A 21,488-nucleotide genomic window follows, 5' to 3' on the forward strand; every position below is an offset into this window, starting at 1 on the left:
ATTTTACTGAGGGTATTCTGTACAGTTCAACATTTTACTGAGGGTATTCTGTATAGTTCAACATTTTACTGAGGGTATTCTGTACAGTTCAACATTTTACTGAGGGTATTCTGTACAGTTCAACATTTTACTGAGGGTATTCTGTACAGTTCAACATTTTACTGAGGGTATTCTGTACAGTTCAACATTTTACTGAGGGTATTCTGTACAGTTAAAGGACAGTGAGTATATACTACTTTCACACATGAGATTCCTCTCTTGAGGCGTGAACTGAACAGGTGATCATATGTATCACAATGTGTGTGCGTGTGTGTATGTGTGCGTGTGGGAGGGGGGGGGGGGGGGTTGATGGCAGGGAAGGATGTTAGGACATATCCTACACCCATATACAGTTCACCGCAATGTGGGCAGTGCACGATCCTCAGACACCGGTTTTAATGGCAGCAGATATAAGCAATTCATCCTTTTCATCCAAATACATGCTTGCAATACCCCTGCTGTAATATAAGCGACCTGAAGTCACTCTACAACACGTGGACGCATGGTAATGCTAGAATACTGTCCAGCTGACCTAATAGATGGCAATCTGCCACCGTGATGGTGTAAGGTTGCCTGCTTTAAGTGGTCCCTGACGTCGGCGCGAGCACCACATACGGAAGTGTGTGACGTCGATGAGATATCCCAATGTTTTCACTGCTGTACCACGTGTGTGATGCACTCGGCAGTCAGGACACGTCCTGCTGAGGTCAGGTCGACACATGTCGTCGGTCAACGTGTCCCATGTTTTCCACGTATGGCGTTACGCGATGAATCCCACGTTGACGCCAAACGTTAACCGGAAACCAGTCTGAAACCAAACAACAACATGGGATGGGGTGTAATTGACAAATGTAATGTAACATTAAGTAAGTTTACAAATTAATACAAATCACTACAAAGGTATTTCAATGTCAGTACCAACGGAATAGTCGGATAACCTGTGTAAACCAACATCGGAATAGTCTGATAACCTGTGTAAACCAACATCGGAATAGTCGGATAACCTCTGTTAACCAACATCCGAATAATCGGATAGTCTCTGTAAACCAACATCGGAATAGTCGGATAGTCTGTGTAAACCAACATCGGAATAGTCTGATAACCTGTGTAAACCAACATCGGAATAGTCGGATAACCTGTGTTAACCAACATCCGAATAATCGGATAACCTGTGTAAACCAACATCGGAGTAGTCGGATAGTCTGTGTAAACCAACATCGGAATAGTCTGATAACCTGTGTAAACCAACATCGGAATAGTCGGATAACCTGTGTTAACCAACATCCGAATAATCGGATAGTCTGTGTAAACCAACATCGGAATAGTCGGATAGTGTGTGTAAATCAGCATGACCAACTGACTATACAAACGTGTATCCAGGTGTACTTGGGCCTTGCTAATGTAGGAGATTGTGCTGTGGGAAATAATTCATAACATAGCAAACATAGCAAGTATATTTTGTACCCGTCATGTGATCTTCTGTCCAATCTCAAGGTGACTATACAATCTGTGGCTGATGATTAGACAGTTGCATCCGGGACCATCCCTAAAGCTATTGCAATACGCCATGACAAACAGACATATAAGGGACGCCAATTGACACATACACATATAAGGGACGCCAACTGACACATAGACATGTAAGGGACGCCAATTGGGAAACAGACATCTAAGAGACGTCAACTGACACATAGACATGTAAGGGACGCCAATTGGGAAACAGACGTATAAGAGACGCCAATTAACACATGGACATGTAATTAACGCCAAATGACACATAGACATGTAAGGGATGCCAATTGCCCCAAAGATATGTACGGAACGCCACAAGACACAGACATATTAGGGAGGTTAACAGACACACACACATAAAAACATACATACACAGCTATTTGACATATTGATATATTAAGGACGCCAACATGCGTACATAACAGACATACATACACACCTATTTATAAATATGTTATATATGTCATCATTACGGAGACATATTTGAGACTCAGACGATAGAGACACACGGATAATAAGAGACGCGGGCCTAACATCAAACCGATGACTTAACACAATTTATATATCTTTCACTAGACTAATGCTTAGTCTCTGAATATATATATATAATTTTGATGGTAACAAACAAGCCGGAATATATATATATAATTTTGATGGTAACAAACAAGCCCATTTAAATTGAAAAGGAGCCCTGGGGAGACCAGAGATTCAGATAGACTTGCTTTATTTAGGGCTTTAGCACTGCAGAGAGGCCTTAACAGTAGGGGAAATAATGCGGTTCAGGGACTGTGAGACAGACTAATCTTTCACCAAAGTTCTTCTATATTGTACAGTGGATGATGTAAAGTCTATGTACAGTCATCGCGGTTCGCGGTTAACCACGCGACCTGCAGTAACACACAAACACAGATGTATGTTACATACTGATGTGACAAGGTACGACAGGTGATTCTGGAAAGTCCCGTTTAAATATAAACACCTCTACCTTTACTCCACGTTTGAGAGCATAATATAGGTCATTGACGCTGCAATATAGGTAAGGCTAAAAATAAACGAGACAGCCTTACATACACGGATCTTATCTACGTGTGTGGGGTATGTACCGATGTTCAGACTACCGATGAGTGTAACTAGTCCTTGACAGGACGGCCTGCAATCTGTTGTCACAAGTTTGGCAGACTTATTGACCGGTCACAGTAGACCAGGGCTGTGTATTGGCAAATAAATAGTATTGCAATATATTGCGATTCAGGTAACCGTACTGCAACACGTATTCCGATGTATAAGGAACTTAAGTGTTTGACAGTAAGTGACACCAATTGTACATGTCAATCCTATTTTCTACATAATAAGTCCCTAAACAGACATGTTATGGCTCTGATAACAGCAATCTCAAAATGAGGTTGCATAAACTTGGATTCTTTATTATTATTACAGTAGACCCCTTTGTAATTGAATAACGAAGGGAAACATTTGTTGTGAATGAAAGTATGTAGATATTTATCTAAACCATAAAGATCATCACAAAAACTTCATATATGTTTTTACCCAATATACCGGTTCTCAGAAAAAAATATTGCAATACGTATCGTTTGAAAAGCGTATTGTGATATACCGGCGTAAAGGCCAGAGTATACCCCTGTCCCAAACTATAAACTGGGCTAGCCTTGTTTATACCCCGGGGTATATTCTGGAATAGGCCATAGATTACCTCCTCTTCAACCCCACCGCCCCATGCTTCGTTTTAGTGGTGGTTTAGACTGACTGACTGAGTTTGGTTTTACGCCGCTTTTAGCAATATTCCAGCAATATCACGGCGGGGGACACCAGAAATGGGCTTCACTCATTGTACCCATGTGGGGATTCGAACCCGGGTCTTCGGCGTGACGAGCCAACGCTTTAACCACTAGGCTACCCCACCGCCCCAGTGGTGGTTTAGAACAATGAATGTAAGTTGGTATATTTGAAACACCACGTGCTGGCGGCTGTCAGTTCTATCTAACAGGTTGTATTCAGGCAACACAGATTTCACATGTTTACAGGTGCACACGGGTCTATATCAGCTAAATATAGACATGGGAATTCCCAACAATATCGGTTCTGGCAGTCTGTCCAACCCGAATCTGTATACGAATGTCACTGTTTCTCATTGGTCTTCTGTACACCATTATATTGGAACCTGACGTGTCATCTATTGTTCGTTGTGCACGTTGTGCATATATTTGTTAGCTTATGTGGAATTTACTTACCTGCCTAATTCTAAGACTCTTTCATCTTCAATCGCAATATAAGGGACAGTTCATAATCAATGGGTGGGGGTGGGTGTGGGGTGGGTGTGTGGGGTGGGTTTTGAATGTTGATGATTCATATTGTAGATGTTTATCCATAAAATTCATCAATACCTCCATCCCTAGCCATAACTTATGCGCGGTCCCTAACATATGACTGCGCAATTGTTGTGAAGTTAAAACCATGTTTATTATAAAGCAGTTGGTCAACCACTAAGTAACGTAACACATTCTATAGTTGGGATTGTACTCTCTCTCTCTCTTTCACAGTCTCTCTCTCTTTACCTCTCTCTCTCTCTCTCTCTCTACTCTCTCTCTCTCTCTCTCTCTTTCTTAAGGGTGAAATACTGTAAATATTGGTGAAAATGAAAATGGTATTTTCACTGGTGAAAATGATATTTTTTTACTGAGTAGAATAACATGTTATTTCACTGAGTAGATAATCACTTTTACCTGGAACTACTTTCTTATTAAAGAGAATGTCTCGATCATTTATTAACAATGATCAAATTTAATAATAGAATATTTTGTTAATGTTGTCAAATAGCAAGTATAATTCATCTCGTGGTCTGATAAAGTTGATATGTTCAGCTGCACCACTCGTGAACATATAAACTTTGTCAGACCACTCGATGAAATATACCTGTTATTTGCCAACATTGATTTGTTTCGACCTGCTTATCTAATACCAGATTGCTCAAGAGAACGGAGCTACAATTATACCGCTGCCAATCGATAAACCTCGTTGCACAAGCCTAGAGTATTTATATAAGGACTGGATGTGTACTTCGTTGAGGTGGCAGATACAATAAATTGTAAACATGTTCAAATGTGTCAAGTAGTTTGGGAAAACAACAAATTTCTGAGAAGTAAAAACAAAACGGGTATCTCAACAAAACATATCAAAGTTTAGATTCTTATTACAGTACGACGTCTACACAATTGTGACTGCATTTATGCAATATATTACAACTGAGTTGAGGTGAGTTTTACGTCAACTCAACTCGAACGTGATATACAGTATATATTGCATAAATGATATATCACTGTAATACAAGGAGTGATGTTTGAACTATAAGTGACATGCATTTACAACATAAGTGGTTATGTGTATGGGTAGCAAGTATGTCAGTATGGGTATCAAGTGTAATACTCAAGTCTTGAAGTTCTCTACTTCTATACAGAGATAAATGTAACGCTTCCAAGATGTATTCTTCATTTAATATTTTCCAACAGTCTATTTTTGTTATCATTCCTTAAAGTTTTGAATGAATTGCCACCTTGATTGTATACAAGCAATGAAAAATTACAAGTTGGTCAGTGAAATGAACTCCTATATGTCTATATGTTAATGTATGTCTAGCTCCCAACAGGAGCTGGCAGAGGCGGCACACGGCGACTCACAACTACAGATCACGTGAACGGTTTCTCGTTGTGAAAGCGGCATTCAGAATATTGTAAGCACCCCATTCAAAATAATACATGTATTTACAGCTTTCGAACAGCTTTTGTCCATTCTCTCAACAGTCATTGATTCGGGTGCTGGCGTGTGCCGGTAGGTGCGAGATATAAATATAGCCCCACCTCACACACGTCATCGGAATGTGACCGTCACGTGACAAACACGCAATACACGGTACCCTAGAGATATCGACAGTATTGCAACTTGAGGGATTTCCGACAGTTAGCTGCAGGCGATATAAGTAGATAAAATGACATGCTCGTTGCCCAGCAGCAAACTTCTCTCATCTCGTAGTTGCATTAGACAAGACACTACATGGTTAACTAACCACACATGCGTAACCGTCACATAACGGGTTCACTGCATACTACATAAGAGGGGCTATGAAAAAGTAATGCGCAGCTGTTTTAATGTTTTATTTTTCTACATATTATCTGTCAACTTCAAGCATATTGGTTTTGCCATGTTCCAGCATCACGATCCCCATTTTCTTTGACTTTTTACCTTGGTACCCCCCAAAAACGCAAAATCTGCAATAAATGCATCAGAAACTCCAGAAAACAAAATGTGCAAGAGCCATACTGTGTGTTTGAGATAGTCCGCTAGAATCAAACTTTGACATTAAAGTGTATAAAAAAAGCAATTTGAAACTACAGTCGCTTGTTAAACAGACTCCCCACTTTGCGTTTATAGAAAGAGCTTGTTTTGGAGACACTACCCAACCCCTTTCAGATGACGTAATCATAAGGAGATAATTTATTCTAATGTTTTCACCTATTCATACACGATGCTAGGGGTTCAAACTAAATACTGAATGATCACACAAGTGTCAGCTCTCCAATATTTTGTAAACAGTGCCAGCTTAAATATCTGGACACAATGTTTTTAAAAGATTAGAATGGGGGCGTCCTTAAAATGACTCCCCGTCTAAATCTAAATCAAGCAATCCAAATATTTGAATGTTGATTATTACGTGAAGTCCTCCAGTACCATACTGAACATATTCTATATATTATCCGAGGGCATACCATTATCCAAAAGGTACGAAATGACATATCGTTTTTCATTTTCTGCAAAATTTTTACAAATATTATACCCCAATGTGTTGTGATGACTAATATCTCGTTTACCACGTTACCCACATAAGTGAAAGTTTGGATATGGCTTTGCTAATGATTCCTTCAAAATAAAATTGAAACTTTTCAAAAATTGGACATCGGGAATATAGTCAGGCTCACTACCTTTTGATAGCCCCTCGTACACGAGGCATTGCCCGTGTGTGCACCAGCTCACACCAACAATAGCAGTTCGGAGGCGTGATAAGAAATTTAACATTCATGATATATAAAAATGTACTTTATAACCCAACATCATACCAGGTTCATAGAATGGATGAAAAAGTAGTTATAAAAACTAGTAAAATAGCGGTAAATGAGGTTTATAAAAGACATATTACAAGTAGGTTCGTCTTGGTGTACTGACTTTGTGTCAGTTGTCCTGATTGTAGCACATCGTGTCAATATACTGCATTATCAGCGCTATCGTCATGCCACCTACATTCTATCCAGACAACCAGAAATCAAACGCATATACGTGTACAGGTAAATAGAGATATATGAGTCGGGGCTTAATGTAGACCTGGGAATTCCACGTTGGTTCTACCTCTCCCCAATCAGTAATGGCCAATCAGCAGTTTATGCAAATCGTGTCCATTTCTCATTGGCGCACAGTACAAGATATTTTGGAACTTGACGTACCAACTATTGTTCATCGTGCACGACTTTCTTTATTACCTGTGACAACACATGCTTGTCTGAATGAGTGTGTTTCTATTTTGTCCGTTTCTAAGACTACAGTTTCAATTTCAGTTTCTACTGGCTGCCTTCATGTACACGACAATGCACATATAATGAAGACATATACATGTATAACCCGTGAATTACAAATGCTATTCTTACATGTAGTTAGTTACAATATGTATAAAGCAATAGGCAACATCTTGACAGAATCTTTCTTCTGATGCGAAATAGATTGTATTGTCAGTGACGTGGTTGTTAGCGCGTCATCGTCCCAGGACGGGGTGAGACGTTCTTCGTAATATCAAACCATTAGTAATGCACACAGAACGTGCCCATGCTCCCTGACAGCTGAACAGCTTTCCCTTTGTGGAAATAAACATATACGTGTATTTCTTTACAGCTTTCAATAGACTCGCGGTTGTGCATCCATTTAATCTGTTTTCACAATAATAGGACTTTTTGACCGAGGACTTTTTTTCCTATAATCCCCCTCAATAGCCTTTTGCTACGCTTCGTTGAGTTTGGCAATTAGGTGGGTTTAATTCAGCCCCTGCATGTATATACATGTACTCAATATCAAGCGCATGTAGGTCAGGTAGGTATAGAAGAGTTAACAGGCTAAATATAGATTGGGGGATTTCCGATATTCTTCTGCAAGTCTGCAATCGTGTACTGTTCCCATTGGCTCGTCTGGACAAGATATATCGGAACCTGACGTCCTATCTCTTGTCCTAGGTGACGAAGTCTTTGTTCCATGTCGCTATATAACGAGAAGGATTTTACTTACTTATCTGTTTCAGTTTCAGTATCACGTTAATACGATCACCTATATATGGGCGATGATTGTGATTATGTTTAAAGATGAATATAAACTTAGAGGTTAAACCAGTTCGTAAGCAAATAAATAGAACGTGGTAATATAGATGTAATCACTTAAATACTATTTCTTATGTTAATTAGGAAATCATTCTGAGATTACTTAGAGTCCATTTTACGATTCCAACTGCATCATGTGTTTATAAAACGCTGCCTAATATCTCCTCACGCTGAAGGCACAACGTGAAATACATACACTGTGTTTGTGCGGATTCAGACACCATTGCACTAACTCTCATGTGACTGTATTGTTTGTGCCGGTTTTAGCAATATTCCAGCAACATCAAGTCGGGGGACACCAGAGATAGGTGTCGTACACACGTGGGGAATCGAACCCAGGTCTCCGGCGTGATGAGTGAACACTAGCTACCCCTTGTCCCACCTAACGCGATACTTTACTAGACAACATTCGCCTACCAGCTGCCGACCTCGGCTAGATGTCTGCAACATACTGACTCGATATCAGTTTAGTGGGGAGTGAGAAGACATTTGTCACTTGATATTATTTTCACTCTCTGTACCCCGAGATGTTGCAGTCTTTCCTTCCCGGACACACATATACATATTTGATCACCAGTTACCCCGCCGGAAGCCAGAACTATATTTGTTTGCTTCTATGTCAATTCAGTTCAATTCTTTATTTTATATGAAAGGCCATAGGCCCATATACAAAAGAGATACATATTAACAATGACATTTATAATCAACTTTCTAACTAATGAAATGTTTCCTTGACAAAAATGCATTGTAACTAAATACTTTGTGGTTTTTTTAGGTCCTTTGCTGGAAAGTAAGGAAGACAATAGTTTAATGATATGAGATAAAGACAGTTGCGGTAGATACTTATTTCTTAGATTTTCATATACAGGTCAAATAAACATGAATGGAATTCATCTTCAGTAATGTAACAGAATGGACATTATCTTTGTTTGTTTTTTTCCATAGAAAGATATCTTCCACGGTTAATCAATAAATCATTAAGGTCTAACCTGAAACGTATAAAAGCATTGCGAACATTTCTGTAGCAAAGATAAGCAAGAAAAGACTCTGGCTCAAACAACGACTTGAATTGACGATATGAATCATATCTAGAACTTTCATGGATAGTTGAATGCCATTCCTGCTTAAACATATCAATAGCATGCATGCCAAACTGTCTAATAAACACATTTACAATGCCAACTGTCTGTGATAACCAAATAAAACCAAACCATATCTCAATAGTAAGGTGCGAATATGAGATATCCAATTATTCTTTCCAAGATAAACAATCTGTTTGATTGGCATTTTAGAAGTTGATTGATTATAAAAAAGGTATAATACTTTATGGATAACAACTTCTTTATTTATTATGATGCGACGTTTCGGTATAGCTTCTTATACCGTTGTCAAGCAAGAGTTAAGTACAATATAGAACAAGTTTTATGGATAACAACTTCTTTATTTCGTGAGTGCGACGTTTCGATACAGATTCTTGTACCGTTGTCAAGCTTGACAACGGTACAAGAATCTGTATCCACAACTTCTAAAATGCCACTCAAACAAGAGTAAAGTAATACAGCACAGAACCGACTTATATACATGTAACAGCATGTTAGATAAACAAGATCTAAAAGCATATTGAAGGCCTTTTTGAGGTAAACGAAGTTCAGGCATATAATTATTTTACACCAATATTTTAAACAACGAAAATAAGATGATATGTACAATGGAAACCTCCCACATTCACCATAACCCATAGCGTTTGGTGTTGACAAACAAACACATGGAAACTGTTTACAGGCAAGCAAATGATTTTTTCTTTGGTATAATTCACTTTAAAACCCCATATTTCAGATCCATACAGTAAAATCGGTTGTATTTGAGAATCAAATAATTTGAAGTAAATAGTCGTTGTAAAAGAGCTTTCTTTGCTCTCCTCGCCAGGTAAAGTACAGACGGATTCAGACCCAGCGTACGGGTAAACAAAATGCCAAGGTGTTTATAATCATTCACAAAATTCATACGTTTATGTTTAAAAAAACATTTCTCTCTAGCCGACAAAGGACCACCTCTACGGAATATACACACGCTTCCCGAAATACCTGACTATAACAAGTACAGGCGCACCTCAAGACGTACTCGACTCTGCTCCAGTCACACCCATTGATCCAAGTAGTCAGCATTATGCTGTGCGCGTCCGTCTGCTACTAAATATAGATAGGGGAATTCCCACCACATCTAACATGAAAACCAATGCACTATAATCCATGCGCTTGAGAGCTTTTTTTGTTCTCATATATGCGCAGTATTTCAGGTTAATGGAGTTTCAAAGTACCTCATGAAAAATTCATTTCAATTTCGTAATAATTTCATGGCGTTTTATTTCATTAATGTCTCATTGCCATAGACTTGAAACATGATCATGAGCAGATGGGCTTTTCGAAAGACTGGGTCACGTGAAGTCTCGAGTTAGATTGACAGCTGATATTTTCATTTTTAAACCAGTTCAGATCTCATACCTCCCCTTTCATTTGCGTGTCTATTACTACACAAGTCCACGTTTTGGTGCCACAAAATACATACTGCAAAGGTTGAAGAATACCCCGGTAAAAATTGTCACTAAAACAAGACAGACAGACAGACATATAGGCAGCTGAGGCAGATCTCCAAACATGCAGTCGCCATGGCGGAAATGCAAGTGTAATGTCTACCTCAATATTGACTTATTTAAATTTTTATTTGAATGTTAAGGCTGTGGCGCCTGGTCCTGTGCATAGAGCTCGGGCCATAATCAGTAGAAGTTAAGCGGTGTTGTGTGCGGAGAGTACTTAGATGGGTGACCGGGTTTGGCAGCTTGCGAAATTGACTCCTGAGAGTGCCTAGGACTTCAGTCCTGCTCCACAACGATACATGTGGTCTCACCTTAGGCAAGTAAGTTTGTTCAAAATTGTCTCTGTTCACCCAGCAGTAAATGGGTACAGACTATTAACCTTCTAGCGCCTAACAGGCAGCTTGTGTTGTCCGGGGTAATAATAGTCAGATTGTGCGCTTTGAGTAGGATATACGGCCTGGAAAATGCGCGTTATAAATATTCTCATTATTATCATTAAGCGTACATAGATGTACAAACCACTAAACAGTGTTAAAGTTATCACTTCCACAAACACGTGAACTTTGGGTGCCTTTCAGTCATTCTACAAATATTGTGTCAGAGTGGCGACAACCAGAGGATCAGATATTGACGTAAAAGTCAGAAATATTGTCTTCTTGGATGTTCCAAGGTCTTCCAACGGGTATGTTACCAGCAAACCTGTATACGTCCCTACTGCCAAGAATTCACTCAACCAAACAAACTATTGTAGACATAGCAGGTCTTCGGTGAGTGAAGAACAGTGTATATATGTCACATATGTCGATCCGTTCAATAACTATTCGCTGTTTGTCGTCACTGCAGTAGTCATGTGTTCGGGACATGTGTCAGCTGGTCATTCTAAACACAGACCAGGTGTCATTCTTGGCGTGGATATATTTTAGTTCACATTTTCCATGACCATTTCGAAACGTTGGTTCTATATTTGAGCAAATGTATTGGTATAAAATATTTGAACTGTTGTCTAGACGTCAGTTCTGAGACTACTGCCAGGTTGACAACATCCTTACTACGTCTACGACTGTGACACCGACATCAGCACACCTACCTGGTGAGTGATGGTGGTCTATTGACCAGTTCTGTTTCTATGTACATTTGTGGTTTAAAGCCACACTCAGCAATAGTCCAAACATGACAAGCATGGTCGCTTGCATGAAGGTCGACTAATGCAGTTGGGATACCCCGACAAGCAAGTCAGCGAGCATACCCGTACACCCGTACATCTGGACATCCGTTCAGTTTGTATCCGTACACTGCCTCCTTTGTAAAGCATGTGTAGCTGAAGACCAGTTCTAACTGATTCTTCACGGGGGAATAGTTTTCGTCTAATTTGGAACCTCCCCTCTCGGTGTGGGGATGGTGTTTCTGGGTACGTAATATGTGAAACATGGTCCAAACTTGCCACGAAATCTTGGAATGTATGACGAAAGCCGGAATTCTGTTCACTATCTTTCTGGTATTATATTGAAGGAAAGTGTGTCTGGTGGGCTGCTGTACACAATTTGTTACTTTCTTTTCAGAAAATGTCACTTCACGATCTCAACAAAAAATTGGAAAACTGGGTAAAAAAACATGGCGGCTTTTCCGAAGATGACTTGAAAAAGGGTCTGGTTCGGTTTGAAATCGACACAAAAAAACTCCGAGTGATCACTACAGACAAACCACCTGACCCAAAAGATGAAGGAGGAAAGTCTGACAAAGACAAGAAAGAAGAATCTGACAAAGACAAGAAAGAAGAATCTGACAAAGACAAGAAAGAAGAATCTGACAAAGACAAGAAAGAAGAATCTGACAAAGACAAGAAAGAAGAATCTGACAAAGACAAGGAAGAAGTAGGTGGGGATGACATGGGCTCAGGAGTCGTGTTCAAATCGACGTACACCAACAAAACAGATGTCCCCCAGGAACACACGTTCATCATGAACAAGCAGACAGAAGCCACACTGACCAGCACCTTGACCAAAGGTTTTACCACTGATGGCATTGTTGGTATAAAGGTGAAGGTACCAGACGTCGTCTCCAACGCCACCAGCACCTTCGGCACGGACGTGTCCATCGCAGAAGACGACATGAGCATTGTGAAACACTTGCTGGATTGGTCCTCAAAAACCAAGGTAAACGTTGCACCGGGGGAGACGATAGTGACGGAGCTGAGGATCAGTGAAACCAAATGTAAAGTCCAGTTTAACTCGACGGTCGCCATGAAAGGCCGGGTGATTGCCCGCGTGTACAGGGCCGACAGACAGAATCCAAAGGTGATGCAGTCGCCGCTTGCTACCATCCTGTCTGACGACGAGACTGTATCACAGAGGTCTGATGTCTGTATCGACTTGGACACCGGGAAGGTGACCTGGGACATGTCAGGCTCTCTCCACTTCCGGTTCGGCGTGTCTCAGGACTGTGTGGTGTACGCCTTGGAAACAGATAATCCTCCAGTTACAAAATGACTGTTACTTTGTCGGCAGAAGCTTCTCGTGGCAACGGATGTAAACAAACTTGCCACCAGTGCGTCCAGTGTTAATAATCTGAAACAGAGAACGATCACACCTGCATAAGAGATATGCAGTTATACAAAATATATCTTGTACGTATGGCAACAAAACTTAAAAGAAGATACAAGTAACTTACTGTTCATAAAAAAGAATGACCAAGGCCAAGTGAATGTTAAAATACATACCTACATTTAGACATTTGTTTATGGAAAATAGACCTAGAGGTTTTGGCTCAGTATAGTCTGATCATGAACTCTCCCTGTGTAGTAGAAACACAAGAAATTGAATAATTACACTGAGTATTGTCTAATTGGCTAGTTTTCAAAAGAAAATGTGTTCATTATTTTTTCAGAAACATATAATAAACTGTTTTTGTCTGTACTTTTATATCCTACCTTGCAATAAAAAATGTTGGTTGGTAATTTGTCTTCTTTTTTGAAACGGTTTTGTACTTCTGTATATCGAACAGAGTTGTGGCCCTTGGAGTCATGATAAGCAGTTGGTCGTGAGTTCGAATCCCACCCTGTTATGTTATGTAGCTCGGTGTACAAATACTTAGCCAGCCTTCGTGTAAACCGAGCATAGTGGAAATGTAGACATCTGCAACACTGCGTTCCTCCTTCAAAAGGGACCCGTGAAGATCTGGGTTAGAATTGATCTTCAGTAACCCATGCTTGTCGTGAGAGGCGACCAACGAGATCGGGTGGTCATACTTGCTGACTTGGTTGACACATGTCATCGTATCCCATTTGCGTAGATCATGCTCATGCTGTTGATCACTGAACTGTCTGTCTAAGAAGCAGTTATTTACAGACATCCGCCATATAGCCTGGATATTGCTGAGTGCGACGTAAAACTAAACTCACTGACTCCTTCATAAGGCGACGTGTCATGATATAGAAAGTGTTAAACATGGCCAGTTTGGACCACATTCGTTTGACAAATTTGACATACGAGTACAGCTACAGCGTCACATCACATAACCATCCATCCACTCAGTGACAGTTGGGGCTGACGAAAATCCATTGTTTTTGTTATGAGATAGTTGTACACACACACTAAGTGCTGTCTGACAACACCGACTTTAGGAAAACAACGCAACTTAATTATAGCGAGGTTCATCTTATCCTAACTCGTACTTCGTTACAGTGAGGTTGATCTTATCCTAACTCGTACTTCATTACAGTGAGGTTTATCTTATCCTAACTCGTACTTCGTTATAATGAGGTTTATCATATCCTAACTCATACTTCGCTATAGTGAGGTTGATCTTATCCAAACTCATACTTCGTTACAGTGAGGTTGTTCTTATCCTAACTTATGCTTCGTTATAGTGAGGTTTTTCTTATCCTAACTTATGCTTCATTATAGTGAGGTTTTTCTTATCCTAACTTATACTTCGTTATAGCGAGGTTGATCTCATCCTAACTCGCACTTAATTATAGCGAGGTTTATCTTATCCTAACTCGTACTTCATTATAGTGAGGTTTATCTTTTCCTAACTAATACTTCATTATGGCAGGTTTATCCTATCCTAACTCATACTTTGTTACAGTGAGGTTGATCTTATCCTAACTCGTACTTCATTATAGCGAGGTTGATCGTATCCAAACTCGTACTTCGTTACAGTGAAGTTGATCTTATCCTAGCTTATGCTTCGTTATAGTGAGGTTTATCTTATCCTAACTCATACGTATTTTTCAATAAGCGAGAGTTTTACTTCATCTACTGAGTTTTGGATTTTCATATTGTTGTATTTGCTACTCAAGGGCAGAATTATTCCGGAATTGAAAATTCGAACACCCTGGACCGAATCACTGGACCAAATGAGAAAGTAGTTCAAGAGCTGAATACACAATGCCATTCAGAAAGTGGTCAAATGTAACATATCCCATATTTGGGATGACACTTTCTTAATAGAGTACAGATTCTAGTGCTTTTGTTGGGTTAGTCCCATCCGGCATTCGAACTCTGAGGGTGTTTGTTCAAATCCCGGATGGGACTCAACCCAACAGAAGTACTAGAATCTGTACTTTACTAAGAAAGTGTAATCCCAGATATAACATATGTTACAGTTCAAAAGCTGCCTCAATATGCACTAATGCACTGACAGCTTAAGTGTCACGTGTCGTGTGTCACGTGTAATGTGGTTGCATGTCAGTTCTATTTTCAGATGCGGCATGACGTGGACACACACGTGTATTCTTATTAAAGATTTGATATTCACGCTTGACACGCTTCGTACCCTACGGGATTTAATGGGGTTTCGAGAAGACACCTACTCAACACCCCTGTCTGCTATTGTCTGGGATCCTCAGTATTTTGGGAACAAACGTAGAGCTTTCTATGCCTGGCTAATGCGCACATTTTCTCAAGTCCTAATGGATTAACTGACTCTGCAGATATTTTTACATGTCATGCGTTATTTCGGACTGTGAAAATGTGGTTTATATTCTTTTTCTAACAATGAATGGCCAAACTACAACTACAGACAGATATTTCATTGTCATTTAGTTCAGATTATCTGTAATGTATAGTGACTGGCCAAATTACAACCACAGACAGATATTCCATTGTCATATAGTTCAGATTATCTGTAATGTATAATGACTGGCCAAACTACAACCACAGACAGATATTTCATTGTCATTTAGTTCAGATTATCTGTAATGTATAGTGACTGGCCAAATTACAACCACAGACAGATATTCCATTGTCATATAGTTCAGATTATCTGTAATGTAAAAGGACTGGCCAAACTACAACCACAGACAGATATTTCATTCACAACTGGGTTGTTAACTGTGATGTGTCCTGACAACTGGGTTGTTAACTGTGGTGTGTCCTGACAACGGAGTTGTTAACTGTGATGTATAGTGACTGGCCAAACTACAACCACAGACAGATATTTCATTGTCATTTAGTTCAGATTATCTGTAATGTATAGTGACTGGCCAAATTACAACCACAGACAGATATTTCATTGTCATATAGTTCAGATTATCTGTAATGTATAGTGACTGGCCAAATTACAACCACAGACAGATATTTCATTGTCATATAGTTCAGATTATCTGTAATGTATAATGACTGGCCAAACTACAACCACAGACAGATATTTCATTGTCATATAGTTCAGATTATCTGTAATGTATAGTGACTGGCCAAATTACAACCACAGACAGATATTTCATTGTCATATAGTTCAGATTATCTGTAATGTATAGTGACTGGCCAAATTACAACCACAGACAGATATTCCATTGTCATATAGTTCAGATTATCTGTAATGTATAATGACTGGCCAAACTACAACCACAGACAGATATTTCATTGTCATTTAGTTCAGATTATCTGTAATGTATAGTGTACAGTTGTTAACTGTGATGTGTCCTGACAACTGGGTTGTTAACTGTGGTGTGTCCTGACAACGGAGTTGTTCACTGTGATGTGTCCTGACAACTGGGTTGTTAACTGTGGTGTATCCTGACAACTGAGTTGTTAACTGTGGTGTATCCTGACAACTGGGTTGTTAACTGTGGTGTGTTCTGACAACTAAGTTGTTAACTGTGGTGTGTCCTCACAACTGAGTTGTTAACTGTGGTGTGTCCTGACAACTGGGTTGTTAACTGTGGTGTGTCCTCACAACTGAGTTGTTAACTGTGGTGTGTCCTGACAACTGGGTTGTTAACTGTTGTGTGTCCTCACAACTGGGTTGTTAACTGTGGTGTGTCCTGACAACTGGGTTGTTAACTGTGGTGTGTCCTCACAACTGGGTTGTTAACTGTGGTGTGTCCTGACAACTAAGTTGTTAACTGTGGTGTGTCCTGACAACTGGGTTGTTAACTGTGGTGTGTCCTGACAACTGGGTTGTTAACTGTGGTGTGTGTTGTTAACTGTGGTGTGTCCTGACAACTGGGTTGTTAACTGTTGTGTGGTGTGACAACTGAGTTGTTAACTGTGGTGTGTCCTGACAACTGTGGTGTGTCCTGACAACTAAGTTGTTAACTGTGGTGTGTCCTGACAACTGTTAACTGTGGTGTGTCCTGACAACTGAGTTGTTAACTGTGGTGTGTCCTGACAACTGGGTTGTTAACTGTGGTGTGTCCTGACAACTGGGTTGTTAACTGTGGTGTGTCCTGACAACTGGGTTGTTAACTGTGGTGTGTCCTGACAACTGGGTTGTTAACTGTGGTGTGTCCTGTGTTCTGTGGTGTGTCCTGACAACTGAGTTGTTAACTGTAGACATTCTCACCATGGTGTGTCCTGACAACTGGGTTGTTAACTGTGGTGTGTCCTGACAACTGTGGTTGTTAACAACTGTGTGTGTGTCCTGACAACTGGGTTGTTAACTGTGGTGTGTCCTGACAACTGGGTTGTTAACTGTGGTGTCCTGACAACTGAGTTGTTAACTGTGGTGTGTCCTTGACAACTGGGTTGTTAACTGTGGTGTGTCCTGACAACTGGGTTGTTAACTGTGGTGTGTCCTGACAACTGGGTTGTTAACTGGGTTGTGGTGTGTCCTGACAACTGGGTTCTTAACTGTGGTGTGTCCTGACAACTGGTTGTTAACTGTGGTGTGTCCTGACAACTGGGTTGTTAACTGTGGTTGTAACCTGTCCTGACAACTGGGTTGTTAACTGTGGTGTGTCCTGGGTTGTTAACTGTGGTGTGTCCTGACAACTTGGTGGTGGTGTGTCCTGACAACTGACAACTGTGGTGTGTTGACAACTGTTGTTAACTGTGGTGTGTCCTGACAACTGGGTTGTTAACTGTGGTGTGTCCTGACAACTGAGTTGTTAACTGTGGTGTGTCCTGACAACTGGGTTGTCCTGACAACTAAGTTGTTAACTGTGGTGTGTCCTGACAACTGGGTGGTTAAGTTGTGTAACAACTGTTGGTGTGGTGTGTCCTGACAACTGGGTTGTTAACTGTGGTGTGTCCTGACAACTGGGTTGTTAACTGTGGTGTGTCCTGACAACTGGGTTGTTAACTGTGGTGTGTCCTGACAACTGGGTTGTTAACTGTGGTGTGTCCTGACAACTGGGTTGTTAACTGTGGTGTGTCCTGACAACTGAGTTGTTAACTGTGGTGTGTCCTGACAACTGGGTTGTTAACTGTGGTGTGTCCTGACAACTGAGTTGTTAACTGTGGTGTGTCCTGACAACTGGGTTGTTAACTGTGGTGTATCCTGACAACTGGGTTGTTAACTGTGGTGTGTCCTGACAACTTGGTTGTTAACCGTGGTGTGTCTTGACAACTGGGTTGTTAACTGTGGTGTGTCCTGACAACTGAGTTGTTAACTATGGTGTATCCTGACAACTGGGTCGTTAACGGTGGTGTGTCCTGACAAGTAGCAGTTGGTCCCAGTTACAAGTAATATGGAATACGATAATACCCCTGTTGTCAGTGGACCACACTGTTACAACTCACAGCCTCTTTCATACCCAGTACTTATAATCGAGACTGACTATTCTCCGACGTTGATTTAATATTGTTCACATGAGTTTCAGTTTGAGACAGGATCGATACACTACAGACTTCACAATTCAACCCGATTGTTCACCCAACTTTTATTTATTGTTTGTGTTGCGCAGTTCACCACCCGATGTACGGCTGTCTACATTAGACTGTGTGTGAATTTCCAGATATATTTACGGCAATCGACTCATATCCATTCCTTTGTTCGTGGTGCGTGTAGAGACAAAGGTGGGAGGTCCTAGGAGACACCGGGGGCGTTGCTGGAGCTGTGCGTTGTCGCTATTTCCGAACAGATTCAAGGTATTAAAGGAGGACACGGAAGCCGGGATGCCATTCACCAGACAGTTGCGAGTTGATCATTGTCGTTATTTCCGAACAGTACCGAGGTATTTCCGAACAGAACCCAGGATTTCATCCATCAGACAGCTGCAAGGTCGGACCACTTCTTGAATCCACAAAGTACAGGCTCCCGACACCTTGGTAGGTATCTGTTAACCAATAATGTTTTTCAAGAAGGTGTTTTCCGTGTGGGGCTAGATGCCCCTGTTTCAGCATTACCTTGGAGCAATCAAACAGTTAGGAGAAAACCAATGTTGTTACTTGTAATCACCTTTTATCAGTGATTGTTGTTTCGTAGCTTTGATGCTTAAGATAAAGTGTTTCTTTATAATGTATCTTCATTTCTCAGATAGCTTGTCTATTTCGTGTGTTGAAAGTTAGGGTGTAATAAATAAGGATTGGGCATTTTTTACTCGTCGTATATTTTTTCTAGACCATGCCCATTCACGATCTACACAAACCTTTGGAAGACTGGGCCAGGAGGCGAGGCCAGATCGATGACGAGGAAGTCAGGTTGGAGGTTGACACCCACAGACTGCGTATCAGAACCACCGAGTCCTCCATGGCCGAACTCTCGGTCGCTGCAGGATCCAATTCTCCATCCGGGGTCTTGTTCAAGTCCAAATACAAGAACAGTACAGACACCACCCAAGAGCACACCTTCATGGTGGAGAGACAAACCGAGGCAACGGTCACGACCTCTTTGGCAAACGGCTTCACCAGAAATGGCAACGTTGGAATACAGTTAAACGTTCCTGTTGACGTCTCCAAAGCTACTGGCAGCTTCGGGTCGAGCGTGACCGTGGACACCGAGGATGAGAACACTGTGAAACACGCCGTCAGCTGGGGCATCAACTCCAAGGTGAATGCCCCTCCAGGGGAGACAACTGTCGCTGTTCTTAAGATTATTGAGGAGAAGCATCACTTTACCTTCAAGGCCAAGGTCACCATGAAGGGACGGGTCCTGGTACGAATTATGGATGACGACGGAACTGTTCTGCGCGTCATGGAGAATGACCTGGCCACCATCTTGGATGAAGATGAAAACTTTAAAAAAAGAATCGGGAGTCAAAGTTGACATGCAAACAAGAAAGGTCAAATGGGATGTGTCTGGGTCGCTGAATTTCCGGTTCGGTGTGTCGCAGGATGTGGAGGTGTTTCACGAGAGAAAACAGCAGGCTCAATCACGTCGCTAAAGTTTCGACACCATTCGTGCTCTGCTAAAACTAGATTCTTGTTCATTTCTTCTTTCCAGATTCTTATGCAGGAATATCATGATGATTATATATGCAACTAGGCAGTCTGTTTTTTATCCTACTAAGTTAATCAGCCCCACAACTGTAACAATATCTACTTAACTAAACATGTATGATGGTGGAAATAAAACTTGTAAGTAAACTTCTGACTTGACTTTTGACTCTTTTGGTGAGATATCCCGGTTATTTTGACGGTTGGTTGTTTAACGCCGGACTCAGCAAACTTCTAGCTATATGGCAGCGGTCTGTAAATAATCGAGTCTGGGGCAGATATTCCCGTGATCAACGTCATGAGCATCGATTGGGATACGATGACATGTGTCAACCAAGTCAGCGAGCCTGACCACCCGATCCCGTTAGTCGACGCTTACGACTAGCCTTGTTGAAGGCCTATTCTAACCCTGATCTTCACGGGTTATGGCGGCCGTTTTACCTACGAACATGGATCGCTCTAGGATGTTAGTCGTATAGAAACATCACCGTATAGGTGAGTGATGGAATGACTGGTCACGTCAGTGGCTGACTGGATGTACAACGTTCCACGCCATGGAAGCACGATGACACACTGTTAGCCAAGCCACACAGTAAGACAGGTCACACGTTAGCCAGGCCACACAGTTAGACAGGTCACACGTTAGCCAGGCCCCACAGTTAAACAGGTCACACAGTTAGCCAGGTCACACGTTAGTCAGGTCAAACAGTTAGAAAAGTCACACGTTAGTCCAGGTCACACAGTTAGACAGGTCAGAAAAGGTCACACGTTAGACAAGTCACACGTTAGCCAGGTCACACAGTTAGACAGGTCACACGATAGCCAGGCCACACATTAGACAGATCAAACAGTAAGAGAGGTCACACAGTTAGACAGATCACACAGTTAGACAGGTCACACTGTCAGATACGTCACACGTTAGCCGGGTCACACAGTTAGACAGATCAAACAGTAAGAGAGGTCACACAATTAGCCAGGTCACACAGTTAGACAGATCAAACAGTAAGAGAGGTCATACGTTAGCCGGGTCACACAGTTAGACAGGTCACACAGTTAGACAGATCACACAGTTAGGCAGGTCACACAGTTAGCCAGGTCACACAGTTAGACAGATCACACAGTTAGGCAGGTCACACAGTTAGACAGGTCACACAGTTAGGCAGGTCACACAGTTAGACAGGTCACACAGTTAGCCAGGTCACATAGTTAGCAAGGTCACACAGTTAGACAGGTCACACGTCAGCCAGGTCACAGAGCCAGGTCATACGTTAGCCGGGTCACACAGTTAGACAGGTCACACAGTTAGACAGGTCACACAGT

At 41.2% G+C, this 21,488-nt stretch overlaps 2 protein-coding genes across 2 annotated transcripts; both read left to right on the forward strand.

The window, feature by feature from the left end:
- Nucleotides 1-11,478: 11,478 nt before the first annotated feature.
- On the forward strand, nucleotides 11,479-13,522 carry LOC124260942. The gene is made up of 2 exons (XM_046695274.1): nucleotides 11,479-11,659; nucleotides 12,129-13,522. Exon 2 carries the CDS (start codon nucleotides 12,132-12,134, stop codon nucleotides 13,053-13,055), a length of 924 nt encoding a protein of 307 aa, XP_046551230.1. The 5' UTR covers nucleotides 11,479-11,659; nucleotides 12,129-12,131; the 3' UTR covers nucleotides 13,056-13,522.
- A 5,375-nt stretch (nucleotides 13,523-18,897) lies between these two features.
- On the forward strand, nucleotides 18,898-20,322 carry LOC124260947. Its single transcript, XM_046695278.1, has 2 exons — nucleotides 18,898-19,061; nucleotides 19,354-20,322. Exon 2 carries the CDS (start codon nucleotides 19,357-19,359, stop codon nucleotides 19,996-19,998), a length of 642 nt encoding a protein of 213 aa, XP_046551234.1. The 5' UTR covers nucleotides 18,898-19,061; nucleotides 19,354-19,356; the 3' UTR covers nucleotides 19,999-20,322.
- Nucleotides 20,323-21,488: the final 1,166 nt, after the last annotated feature.

This window comes from Haliotis rubra, unplaced genomic scaffold, assembly GCF_003918875.1.
Source record: "Haliotis rubra isolate DU_JTF1 unplaced genomic scaffold, ASM391887v1 Scf781, whole genome shotgun sequence".
Classification (NCBI taxonomy): Eukaryota; Metazoa; Mollusca; class Gastropoda; order Lepetellida; family Haliotidae; genus Haliotis; species Haliotis rubra.

Excerpts from the sequence above, each read along its gene's own strand:
- LOC124260942 (XM_046695274.1), top strand. The coding sequence starts at position 12,132 with ATGTCACTTCACGATCTCAACAAAAAATTGGAAAACTGGGTAAAAAAA.
- LOC124260947 (XM_046695278.1), top strand. The coding sequence starts at position 19,357 with ATGCCCATTCACGATCTACACAAACCTTTGGAAGACTGGGCCAGGAGG.